This window comes from Cotesia typhae, unplaced genomic scaffold (assembly GCF_013202065.1).
Source record: "Cotesia typhae breed Kobodo isofemale line unplaced genomic scaffold, CoteBio_Ctyphae contig_20, whole genome shotgun sequence".
Lineage (NCBI taxonomy): Eukaryota > Metazoa > Arthropoda > Insecta > Hymenoptera > Braconidae > Cotesia > Cotesia typhae.
This window is the reverse complement of record NW_027423725.1, coordinates 4,375,938-4,389,489: the sequence shown is the minus strand read 5'-3', so window position 1 is coordinate 4,389,489 and position 13,552 is coordinate 4,375,938. Positions and strand designations below refer to the sequence as shown.

The 13,552-nt window shown below is 35.0% G+C and overlaps 1 protein-coding gene across 2 annotated transcripts; it reads left to right on the top strand.

The window, feature by feature from the left end:
• Nucleotides 1–3,112: 3,112 nt before the first annotated feature.
• LOC141538016 (uncharacterized) lies at nt 3,113–5,189 on the top strand. 2 transcript variants are annotated; one of them, XM_074259269.1, is made up of 3 exons: nt 3,113–3,520; nt 3,602–3,705; nt 4,256–5,189. In XM_074259269.1, exons 1-3 carry the CDS (start codon nt 3,216–3,218, stop codon nt 4,330–4,332), a joined length of 486 nt encoding a protein of 161 aa, XP_074115370.1. In that variant the 5' UTR covers nt 3,113–3,215; the 3' UTR covers nt 4,333–5,189. The 2 variants fall into 2 exon arrangements, with proteins under 2 accessions (XP_074115370.1, XP_074115369.1); XM_074259268.1 differs by having other exon boundaries at nt 3,602–3,823.
• Nucleotides 5,190–13,552: the final 8,363 nt, after the last annotated feature.

Sequence of the window (13,552 nt, the reverse complement as noted above, 5' to 3'; positions counted from 1 at the left end):
GAATCAATTAACGTGTTATAATTTTAAAAGGCTTTTAAAGTATTATCTGCTCAATAAATTATATCAGATGCGGATTTTACTTAAATATTTGCTAATCATTTCTAAATTCAATTTAATACCATTTACTATTCAATTATTTTAATATGTAATTAAATTTGTAAAAAAACCATTGTGACATTAAATCCATACATATATACACATGTTGTAGCGTCTAAATACTCATTATTTATGTTATTTAGTTACTTAAAATAAAGTGGCTAAATAAGTTATTATTTATTTATTTGTTATTAAATTCAGTTGAAGTGCCTTGTTTTTTAGAGAACAAGAGACCGTTGACTTTTCACACGTGTCTTTTATGGCTTTTCTTTTAAGGACTTGAAGTTGTCAATGTGGCAAGGACATGTTCTGTATTTACTCGAAGATTTTATGGTTTTTCAGAACCTAATACTATATTCCTTTGTATTATTTTCTTGAGATTAAAGTTTCTCTTTCGAAGACACGTGTGCACTCAACGACCAAACTCAGCAATTAAATAAAATATTAAATCAAATTAAATAAATTAAATCAACATCCCTGTTATTTCGCAATAACTATAATGCTTTGGGTTGCATCTGGCAGGTGACACTACTTGTCAGATAAAACAGAATTTGAATATATTAATTAGTTACATTTATAATTTAAATTTATATTTATATTTTATATAGATTTAGAATTTTTATTTGATTGATAATCTCGATGATCTCAATAAATTGAAAGTGTAAAGTGAAAAGTGAAAAGTTCCGAAAACAAAAAAAAAAGGGGGGGGGGCAATTTCGCGAGTGTTGGTGTAAATTGTCATTAATGAGTTATATTGAATATCAACTGTATTGAATATTTACACACTGTAAGTCCTAATTATTAATTTTCTTTTAGTATATGCCAGCTATCGGTTAATTTTAATTAAAATCTAAATTTGTATTAGGTATTGAAATATTTGCATTAATTAAGTCAGAACTATAAATTTTACCAAAATGTCGAATTATAATTCTGCTCAAGTTGGGTTAGAAGAGACTCCTCCGCAAATCGGATTAGAATTTGGAGTCGGAAATCTACCATCTGTAAACAATAATACTCAAAGCTTATCTTCTTCCTCTGGTGCTTTCACGATTAATTCTACATTATCTTCTAATACAGCCTCAACTAATTTAGTTCCGATTGTAAATTCTCCTAGCACAGAAAGTTCGCCCTCCTCTTCTGGTACCTTTACTATGCCACCTGTATCTTCTGCATCAACTTCAAATAGTTTTTGTCCGATTATAAATCCACCTAGTATCGTTCCGTTGTTAAGTATTCCGAAAAATCAAGAACATAATTATTCTCTAGATAATCTCCAAATCCCGGCAAATACTTTCGATTCTCGTTATATGAATCTGAAAGATTGCATTAGTTTAATTCCTATTTTTAATGGGGATAATCTGCCAGTAAATAGTTTTATTGGACTTTGCAAACAAACCGCTAAATTAATTCACCCTTCTGGGATTTCGTATTTAACGCAGTTAGTGAAATCGCGTATCCAAGGCAGGGCTAGCGGTTATGTTATTGATGAACCTGAGTGCACTTTGGACGATATATTAAATAATTTGAAACGGGCTTTATCTCCAAGAAGAACTTTGTCCCAGTGGCAAACCTCATTGGCAACCATTTATCAGCACGAAAGTGAACAAATCATGGATTATATCACAAGGTTGAAGGTAATAATGCAGGGGTTATCTGAGGAAATCTCTAAGAATCCTGTTAATGAGGTTAAAAATGGGCTGTTGGTCGCATTACGTGAGGGATCGCGAGATAGTTTTATTCGGGGTTTAAGAGGTCAGTTAGGATTGTCTGTTGCAAGCCATAAGCCACATACTTTGACCCAAGCCATAGACGTAGCTTTACAACTAGAGAAGGAACTTGAACAACGAAATTTACTTTTTAATTTACCTTTTGATAATGAAATAATTAATAATCAACATTTAAATGTAAACAACGTAGGTCATTTTCAACACGCCGGTGGATTTCAAGGGGAGAGAAGGTTTAACAAATATAAACCGAATCATGGGGTAAATTTTAAGAATCATGCTGCTGTAAAGGTTACTCAGTCTCATGATCATGGTAACGGTAATAATTTTCATAAACTAGACCGGAAGTCTGTAATTTGTTATCGCTGTGGGTGCCGTGGACACGTTAAACGAGAATGTACAACCTCAAACTTATTTTGCACAAAATGCGGGCGAAGGAATCATGTAGCAGCCGTTTGTAGATCTAGAGTCACTTCGGGCGCGCCACAAGTTCCTACTCTGAATCAAACGGCTATAACAGACGGTAGCGATCAAAGTATTACTCAAGATAGAATCAAAACTGAAGTTAGAGAATTAAGACCCCAAATGAACGCATCTATTAACGTCACCGAATCAAATCACGTTACGCCTCCGTGTATTACTGTTACCAGTGATGATTTATTAAATATGCAAAAATTCTGACTACTGATAGATTTGGGAGCTGATATTAGTTTAATTAAAGAAGATTGTCACCAAATTTAAAAATTGATAAAAGTATTATATATAATTTATCAGGAATAACTTCTGGGTCAACCAGACCCCTTGGTCAAGTTTTTATAAATTTTAACTCCATGCGTTGCAAATTTCAGGTCATTGGACCTGATGTCCCATTAAAAGAAGACGGTATATTAGGCTTAGATTTCCTTCAGCCACATAAAGACAGCATTTGCTTTGAAGATAATATCTAAAAATTAATTAATAATAGTAGTATACCATTAAACAAACATAGTATTAAACTTCCTGGTAGAAGTAGAGTACAAGTTGCTGTTAGAGTCACAAATACCGAAATACAAGAAGGAATAATTAATAAACTTGATTTAGGTCATAAAATTTATGCAGGTAATCTTTTAGTAAAAAATAGAAATGGAATTGCTTGGCTTTATGTAGTCAATACTAACGAGGAGGAGAAAGAGATTGATTTACCGTCGGTACAATTAGAGGAAATAGGGTCAATGGGGATTGGTAAGTGAGAGTTGCGGTCACGCCAACTGGTGATCAAATTTGAAACTAGTGTAACCAGGTCGGGTGTTGAATCACCGTACAGACTGCGTGTAAACAAATCCATTTGTTTACGTATAATTTCAATATTTTTTCGATCAAAATTAGTTTAAAAAATTATTTTAAATTATAAGAAGAATGTTTTTATCAATAAATGAGATTTTGGATCACTTGGGTTCTACACCCAAGAGCCGAAACTTTATCGAGGGTGAACAAGTTGTGAATTCTAACCACTTAGTTTACACAGGAATTTTAAATGAAAATAGTGAACAATATAAGTTGTTGTCTTACTGTATACAATCCTCGAAAAATCGAGATGATCCGCACGAGATAAATACCGTAATTACCAAAACTGGAAAAGTTGTTTCATCGATATGTAGCTGTACAGCTGGACTAAGTGAACGGTGTAAACATAGTGCTGCGGTATTATTATTTTGTACTCGGTAAAATTTACATTTTAAAAAATTTTCTCTACAATGTAATTATCATTTAAAGTTTAATCATTTATATTTTTATCATTTCAGTAATGATTTGACTAGTTTAAAAATAGTAACATCTACCGACAGAAAATGTCTTTGGAGTGCGCCACGGGATTCTTGTTTAGAGCAATATAATGCAAAGCCTTTGAGTGAGCATAGTTGTTTTAAGATCAAAAAGAATCATCTGGAGTTGGATAAGGATGTCAAGAAATTAATTAAGGAAAAATTGTATTCGAAACATTTGAAGTCATCTTTATCGGAGCATGCGTATGGGCGTGAATGATTGATTTTAATAACTAATTTTTTTTCTATTGAAAATTATGATGAAGTAGATATAGTTAAAATATATATATATATATATATATATATATATATATATATATATATATATATATATATATATATATATATATATATATATATATATATGATTCTTTTTTTCAGCTATCAACAAATCAAAAATATTCACGCAATCAATTTTGTATATATTTCAAAGTTAAAGAAAATTCTATTTTCTTTAAATTTACGATGAATTCCTTATGCTTATTTACAATTTATATGTCAACCGCTTCATTTTTAAAAGTTTATTTTTATATATTTTTATAGAATATTTACTTCATTACGCATTTTACAATTTTTGGACATATTTTTATTTATACATCGTATTTTATACATTGTTTTTAAATTTATTTATAATAGAGCTGGAAGACATACTCCACTACTTCACACTGTTGAGACTCTACCACCTGAATACCTTCGACAGATTGAATGTTTGATATCTCACTTATCCTCGTCATCAATCCTTTCTACTATTTCCGATCAAACTTTTCGACCTCTGCGAGAATGTTGTCAAAAAACTTACGAACAGTTAATAGGAGATCCTTTTCATATTTGTAAAGAAACAAAGAAATTTTATAGTGTATGGCAAAACGAACGAAAGTTTAGAATCACGGGTTCTCGATGCTATGAATTGTACACATACCGAAAAAATCTAAAACCAGATTGGCAAAAAAAATCTCTCAAATATTTTTATCCAAGCACTATTTCTAATGCAGCTATAAACCACGGTTTAAAATTTGAATCAGATGCAAGAAAAGCTTATGAAAAATATGCTGGAGTAAATGTATTTCAATGTCGTCTCGTAGTTCCAGAAAATAACCCTTGGCTTGGTTACTCTCCCGACGGAGTTATATTCGAAAACGATAAACCTGTCAAGTTGATTGAAATCAAATGTCCACATGAAGGTAAATCTTTGAGTATGGATGATATTATTTCTAACATAAAGTACATACAAAAAACTCCGGAAGACAATAACAATTTAACTTTGAAAAAAAATCATAAATATTATGGTCAGGTTCAACTTGGGATGGGTATTTTGAATATTGAAAAAACGGATTTTATACTATTTTCTTCTCATGACAAAAGTATGAAAATTATATCTGTTGATTATGATAAGAAATTTGTAAAAGACTTATTTATATCCTTAAAATTTATATTTTTCAATCAAATGTTGCATTATGCTTGCGAAAGTAAGCAACATAATTAAAAACTTGTACGAAAACAACTATTTTTGTAAAAAAAACTTTGTTAAACACTTCAAAAATATTTAAGCATGTTTATGTTTTCAATTAATAATTTTTATTATGAAGTTTTAATAAATTCTTACTTAATTACATTTATTATCGTGTCTTAATTATTAATCTGCATCATTTGACATAAATTTATCATTACTTAAAATTGAAGAACTTAAATTAACAATTGCACCAATAATTGTTAATATTTTTTTGCCCTTGTGAACAAGGCCACTTGGCATTCGTGAACCCAACACTTTGAATACTTTGATTAGATCTTTGATTAGATCTTTCTACATGAACTCGTGCTCTGGCAATTTTCGCATTTAACCGCGATTCTTCTCGGGAAAATTGCTGTTTTTCTTTCTTGAATGGAGGGCGAATGAGAGTTATATCTTTGTCTTTGCATAATTTATCAACCCTAAACCCTTTGTCGACCATTATTGCTTCACCTTTCTCTAATAAATCTAAAATCTTAGACTGTTCAAATATAGCATCATCCGAAGATCTCCCTCCATACATTGAACTAATGTAAGACAACGATCCTCCAGGAGTCACTCCAGTCATGAATTTGGTGGTATATGTACTTTTATATCGTGAATATATTGCTTTTTGACAGCAAAGTGACTTTGGTTTTTGTATGAAGATTTCAGTACAGTCCAACACTACTCTAACATTTCTAAAGTCATTAAAACATATCGGAATATTCCTAGAGATTTCATCTTTGCCTGGAAAAGGTATTCCCTGTTCTAAACAAACGTAAAGCATGTCGATCATCTGCAGAATAATTTTACGACAATGTGACTCTGAAGAGTATTTGAATATGACGGTTAAGACAGCATACGACAAATTATGTTTAAGTTTGACAAATGTCATGATAATTTTGCTACGCAGATGCATTCTTTCGGACTCGTATTTAGGAAAGCCGTCCTTAAAAACATCAAGGATAGTATTTAAGATATCAAAGCTCACAATCCCGGTTAAAGTGTTCAGTTCCTTCTCATTACTGATCATATCACAAAAATCAGTCATCAAATCACCACTTTTAATCTGAATACCAATATCAATGAACTTTTTTGCAGACCTTTCATCATTCTTCACTGACAGCATAGCCACAACGGATCCATCATCATTTAAACCTGAAGTAGTAGGATTCGATGGAGTATAATCCAAAATATCTGAATTTTTGTGACCATCAGAATCAAAAGTCAATTCATTAGTCGTTAAACTTGCAGATAAATCTAGTTCTTGATTATTAGTAGTTTGAGTATTTGAAACTATCATATTTTTCTTCTTGTCTCTTTGAATTTTTCTTTTTTCTCTGTCATTATTCATTTTAATTCTTGATGCTGTTTTTATTTCAGTACAAGGTAAATTACAAGAAGGTACTGCAGTTTTTTTTAATCGTGCTTTGCCTTTTAAATCATTATCTATTGTTACGTCCAATTTTGGACTTGTTTAATTAATTTAATTTCGGCCCAAGCCTTTCGGCCTATAGACCGGGATCTTATTTTTAATTTTGTCTGGAAAGGTTGTATAGAATAATTCAATTAGATTCTTTAATTATTTAGATATATTCAACAAAAAAACTAATGAAATTCAAAATACATAAAATAACTTATAGCTAGTACAATACCTCAATTTTCACTGATAACTTATTTAATTATTGAAAAGATACAAAAAGGAATGACCACATTTCTATAGACTTTCGAACACAAGCAATAAGATCACGTTTTAGACAAAAATCTTTAATATGACTTTAAAATGACTCAAATTACTTTTCAGAACTCAAAAGCTTGGCAGTGCTTGGACAATTTATTGAGAGAGAAAAAAAATTTCAAGAGTGACTGAACCGAAAATTTTATAGACGCTGATCCGTTTAGCGGATCCAAAAATTTTAACAGCAACTGAACCGTTCACTAGGGGTTCGGGATTTTTAGTCGACCGTTTTGGGGAAAACGTGTCTTTTTATAGTTTTCGAGTCATGTCCGAATTGTGTCTTTTCTGAGAGAGCTTCCATCCAATGAGGATGCAGTTTTCCAGTTTCAGGCCCCATTCCTTTCGGAAAAGCGAATAGGACCCGCCCTAATGCAGGCCTGTGTGTGTACGCACCCACACACATACCGACATGTACATATTTTTATTTTATTTAAAAGTAACTAAAAAAATTTAAGTTCGAATATTTGAATATAACAATGAAAATATAAATTTTATCCTAACAACCTTATTAACAATCGGTTTTACAAAAATTTATTTTATTTTAATGATAAATCCTTTATTTATAAAAATTAATTATTATTCTTTAAAATAGAAAAATAAGAATTCACCAATTACATAAAATTTTGCTTTTAGATAATTCTCTCATTTTATTTCACAATTGAATATCATTTATTAACAATTGTGAGGTTTTAGTCATTGGGAAGTAATAATTTTAATTGATTTTAATATAAAAAAAAATTCGACTAAATTATTTTATTTATGGAAGTTTCTCCTTTAGTTTTGAATTTTCAAAAATTTGTCATGGAAACAATTTCAATAAATTTTGGATATTTAAATTTTATATAGAAACAAATATTAAAGGTTGATAGTTTTAGAATGGGTATTTGATTAATTCTAGACATTAAAATTTATTTGAAATCTTATTGGAGGTTAAAAATAGAATTTATCTTAGAATTTGTTTAAAATATCTTTAGAAGTTAAAAATAGAATCTTATTCTAAATATTAGTTTAGGTAGGTTGAAGCAAAAAAAATTTTATGATGGGGATTTAATTTTAAACACATTTTTAAGAGAGAAAAAAAAAAATAAAACTTATACGTTACACAAAAAAAAAATGGTGTAACTTAACATTTTTTTCTTCTCTAAATTATAAAAAAACTTTAGTGAGAGGAAAAAAAAAAAATAAAATTATTAGATAGACATAGTTTTAGTCTTATTATATTTGTTAATGCTATCTTAGATGCACATCTGGATAAGATATTCTTTCAATTTTTATTGTTTCAAAGAGGCTCTTATACGAAGGTCATTTAAGAATGCATTAACAGTTTATTTTTAAGTTTCTCTTTAAGAGGAAAAAAAAATTATTATGTTTTATGGTCACCAGATGTAGAGGAAAAAAATTTAAAATAAAAATAAAAAAATAATAAAATAGAATATCGGTAATTTCCCCGGATATAACACCCCCGCCATTAGACGGAAGCACGAGTTGATTAATGTCACGAGGGCGACGATAAAACTTAAGTTTTAATTCTAACTTATTATAGGCAGGTGCTAATTATACAAAAACCCTTTGCGTTGTGGCAATCTCCGTAGGTGGTCCGGCTGACGTGTTGATCCTAGGTAGCAAGGGGTAGACCTCTTGAGGCTTGGAGTCTGGAGTTTCTCCCTTTTCGGCATCTGTATTTGGTGCTGAAGGAGACGCCCCCCCTTCTTCGTTTGTTGTCTTTTTCCCAAGTGTAATAGTAGGTGGGTCATCGAGTCCCAGACGGCCCCAAGTAGACAGAGTGACCATCCGTAGACTGTATGCAAGGCATACCCATGGACTACGGTGTCGGCGACTAGTTTTACTGCCCGGAAGCACATTACTATGCCTATGATTCCGGCACAATAAGTGCCAAACCCAGTGAATTTGCCCCAAGTTTTGGACCAGGCACTCTCTGCCAGGTGCTCCAGGACTTCTTCGTTGAGCGCGTTGATCAGTGATGGGTATCCTCTCGAGTGGTTAGTGAACTGTTGCGCCATGGTCTCCATGACCACGGTTTGCTCCATCGTGAACATTATCCTTCCCCTCATGGCGTCGAGGTCCTTCTCGGAATAGATCCCTCCTGTAGCCAAATTCGCCGGATTCTGGTATTTCCAGGACATCCTTGTGCTTGGCTTCAGTACCTTTGGAGGCAAGGTCTCGATGGGTTTGGGCATAAACTTGTACCAAGTCTGGCCTAGTTTGTAATACTGTAACAGAGGAGAGTTACACGGTAACTCTGTTGCGTAATTGGTGATCACATGTGTGCGCGGAGTGAGGTACAAGCTCTGGTTTCCCCGCTGGACTGGTATTCGGTTGTAACAGGTCTCCTTGTGCTGAATTTTGACTCCGACCGGTACACATTGAACAATGTGCACCACTTCCCCTGCTACCACAGCCATGTATCCAGGTCCTTCCATATAGCGGTAGGCGAACTCGTCCGGTTGTGTAGACGCAATCGAGAGTGTGTTTTTTAGCACCTCCTTTTCTAGTTTACATCGTTTCCTAATTACATCTACATATAATGACTGGGCTTGAGACCTAATGTATCTCTCTACGTAAATAAATTTAGCATTAACATAAAGAAAAATGTCTAAATTATCTAGATCCGATTTTACGATATTGTTCTTTTCTAAGAGTCCTAAATCTTTGCTTTCAACTATATACAATTTAGGATGTTCAGTTTTGATAATCGGTAATCCACATGAGGTCTCAACCCCCGTCGTACTTAGCGAAAAACTAGTATCTCTCACATTGAGGGAATACACTGTTTCTTTGTTCGATTTTAATTTAGTGGCATACCCACGGTATAGAATAGAATATGTTTCGGGAATACAGTACTTGCGAGGTAACGTGTTCCAGAAAGTATGTCCGTTCTCAGGATCGATACAATGCCCTTTACTGAGTTTACATTTGGTACCTGATGGGAGGTATACTTTATCTTCCGCGACTTTCACGCGAGTAATCCCCGACCTAATTGTGATTTTTACAGTCCCGACTACGAATACGCTGTCCCAAGTACCGAAGGGATCACTGTATTGTGCATTGGTGCAATCCCCATTATTATTAACACTTCCCGCTAATGTTATACTACGAACGGAAGTTACATTTGGCGTAAGGCCGTCAAAAACCGTGTTCCCAATACGAAACGTACCATGGTCGTGCGCGACCTGGCACATCTCGCGAGAAATAGGAAAAATATATTCGTTTACCCCTTGATTAACAATAGAATTGTAGGATTGCCACCCACAATGCTGAATTACCCGGTTGATTTCGACTTTACATTGTATCATTTTCGTATGTTCGTATTCGTTTAACTGTAGAAGTGCAATTTCCGGCAAGAACGTCTCCACCTTTTCCTCCCCGAGCTCACAGTCGTCAATATCGACTAACGATATTGTTGTCATATTAAGAATTTTATTCCCGCAATCATATCCTATGATTGCGTAGGCGGACTCCCACTGAGTGATAGCCATGAGCAAAAATATGAATTGTATGAGCTTCATCTGTAACAGAGAACGATTATTTATGGTCTAAAGTCCGGATCGGGATCCGCGACTTTAGGTTTAGGTTTATTTGGTTTCCTAACTTCGAGTTGGGTTTTCTTTAGTCTATTGGGGTGTACCACTTTATCGTGGTTTCCTATTCTGATACTAACATTACCATTAGGAAAAACCTCCACGATTTCATACGGTCCGTCATAATGATCCCCAAATTTATGTGGTTTGGGCCCTTTCAAGAGAAAAACCCTATCCCCAGGATTAAACTCAATAATTTTTAGCTTTTTGTCGTGTAGTTCTTTCGACTTCCACTTTGCGCCTATTAGATTTTCGCGAGCTAAATTGCGAATTTGCGTTAGACGTTCAACTAACCTAACTATGTAATCGTCATAGGTGGGCAGTCGGTCGAGTTCATGTAGGGGGGTTCGTTGGAGGGAACTCGAGCAACTTTTCCAAATACTAATTCGAAAGGAGTATACCGAGTCCCTTCATGTACGCAAGTATTATAAGAGAAAGTGGCCAATTCGAGCCAGTTGTCCCATTCGTTATCTTTAGTAATATACTGTTTAAGATATTCCCCTAAAACGTGATGGGATCGTTCCAGTGAACCATTAGATTGGGGTCTGAAGGCCGTAGTTTGTAATTTTTAATTTTGAACCGCTTACAGATGCGCTGTATAAAACTACTTATAAAATTCCGACCTTGATCGGTCAATAATGCTTTAGGGGCACCGAAAATGCTTATGTATTTCTTGATGAACACGTCCGCGACCGTAATTGCTGTCATATCTTGTAATGGACACGCGATACAGAATTTTGAGAGCTGATCTTGGATTGTTAGAATGTACTCATTTCCGGATTTAGTACGGGGTAGAGGTCCTACTATATCCATTGCTATCTTTTCGAATACAGTGCCTGGTGTGTCAGTAATCAACATGGGTTGTTTCGTTTTTACGCGTACCAGTTTTTTTAACTGACACTCCAGACACTGTTGAATACGAATCTGAATATCTTGTTTGAGGTTTTCCCAATAGTAATTAGGCTTAATTCGGTTATAGGTCTTTGAAACTCCCTTGTGTCCGCCTATCGGAGACATGTGAGCTTCGAAGAAGATCCGGTTACGTTCTTCTTGGGGCACGTAGCGGATTGTCCCAAGACAAACGATGATTTTTATATTTGTACCATCGTATATGTCTTGGATTAACGAGAGAATATCCCCCCAAGGGATATTCTCGATAAACTCGGTTATCGCGATAGAAAAAGTTAGAACATCCTTATCCCTCAAAATTCCTTTTAATTTTACTAGGCCTTTAGCGATATTACTTCGGACAATCAATGACGATTCTCCCCTGGATCCTCGTATTATAAGACCGAAGTAATTGTTATTGCCTCGTTTTGTCCAATGCACTTGACCAGTGCCTATGGACCCGACTTTAGGTAATTTATGAAGAGATTTGAGAGTACGAGAACCTGCATCGCATGGTTCTCCTCTCTCATCTAGGAAGTAAACTAAATTGTCGTTTCTATATTCAAACAAATCCTTTACCAGGATAATGTTTGAGTTTTTATTGTTTCCCTTTCTCGCGTCATTCTCGTTAGAATGTTCTGACTCAACGGAGTCATCCGAGTCTGTATCCGAGTCATACTCGGGGTCCACAGAAGGTATCAGCTCTTCTTGATCGGATTCTCCTCCGATAGGTATTTCCCGAACTTTTGGTGGTCTACCACGCCTTCTAGTGGTAACACCCGACTTTTCTTGTAAATTAATAGACTTTTTTAAAACGGTTAGAGGTTGACCCGATTCGGTAGGGTTCGCGACCTTAGATAGACCCTCAAAAGTTGTAGGAGTTTTTGGGGGAATAGTTAGAGGTTGACCCCGTTTAGCAGGGTTCGGAATCTTGTCAGAAGTTGTAGGAGCTTCTGAGGAGATAGTTAGAGGTTGACCCCGTTTAGCAGGGTTCGGAGTTTTATCAGTATTTTCCCGACATTCGTCGTCCAAAGAGCGCTCTTTGGCTTTCTGAGCTCTCGTTGTGACATTTACGTTCTCTATTGGGTTTCGAGATAGAGCGTCAGCATTGAGGTTGACTTTCCCTGGTTTATATATTACCTTATAATCGTAATCAGCGAGGCGGAGACGCCATTTAAGAATCCGAGCATTCCCATCTTTCGCGGATTTAAACCAAATCAAAGGTTTGTGATCGGTTACTATAGTGAACGATCGCATATATACATATGGCCGGAAATGCTTCACCGCCTGTACTATCGCTAACGCTTCTTTCTCATACGTGTCGTAACGTAATTCGGGTCCCCGTAGGACTCGCGAAAAATACGCAACCGGCCGATCCTTTCCGATTTCCCCTTGCGATAATACAGCGCCGATCGCGATCCCTGATGCATCGGTAGTAATTATAAAAGGTTTATCGAAATCCGGATATTGTAGCACCGGTGCTGTACATAGTGTTTCCTTTAGTAGTTCGAATGCGGTTTCGGCGGACTCGGTCCATTCGAACTCCCTATCTTTCTCTAGCAATCTCGTCAATGGTTTAGCTATTGACCCGTAATTTTTAACGAACCTACGATAATACCCTGTTAGACCTAAAAATTTCCCTAATATTTCGTTGATTTTTAGGTACGGGAAATTTTTTTACGGCTATAAGTTTATTAGGGTCGGGTTTCAACCCCTCTCTACTGATAATATGTCCTAGATAATTCACTTCGGGTCTGAGGAACTCACACTTATCAGGTTGGAGTTGTAAGTTAGCTTTTCTTAATCTTAACATTAGTTCATCTAGTTTTTCTTCGTGTTCCTCTAAGCTCCGGGCGAACACAATAATATCGTCTAAGTATACAAAAAGGGCCGTGCCCTGTAATCCGGTTAGAACTGAATCCATCAGTCTTTGAAATGTGGCCGGCGCGTTTTTCAAACCGAAAGGCATTCTGAGATATTCCCAATGCCCTTGAGGGGTCGAGAACGCGGTTTTATGTCTATCTTTTGGGTCCATTTCAATTTGATTATAGCCGGAGGCTAAATCAAAAACAGAAAAATATAGGGACCCTCCTAATTGGTCCAGAATGTCCGTGATATTAGGCAGGGGGTACGCGTCTGTTATAGTTTCTTCATTTAGTAACCTGAAGTCTATTACTACGCGCCAACGTTTATTCCCCTGCGAATCTGCCTTTTTGGGT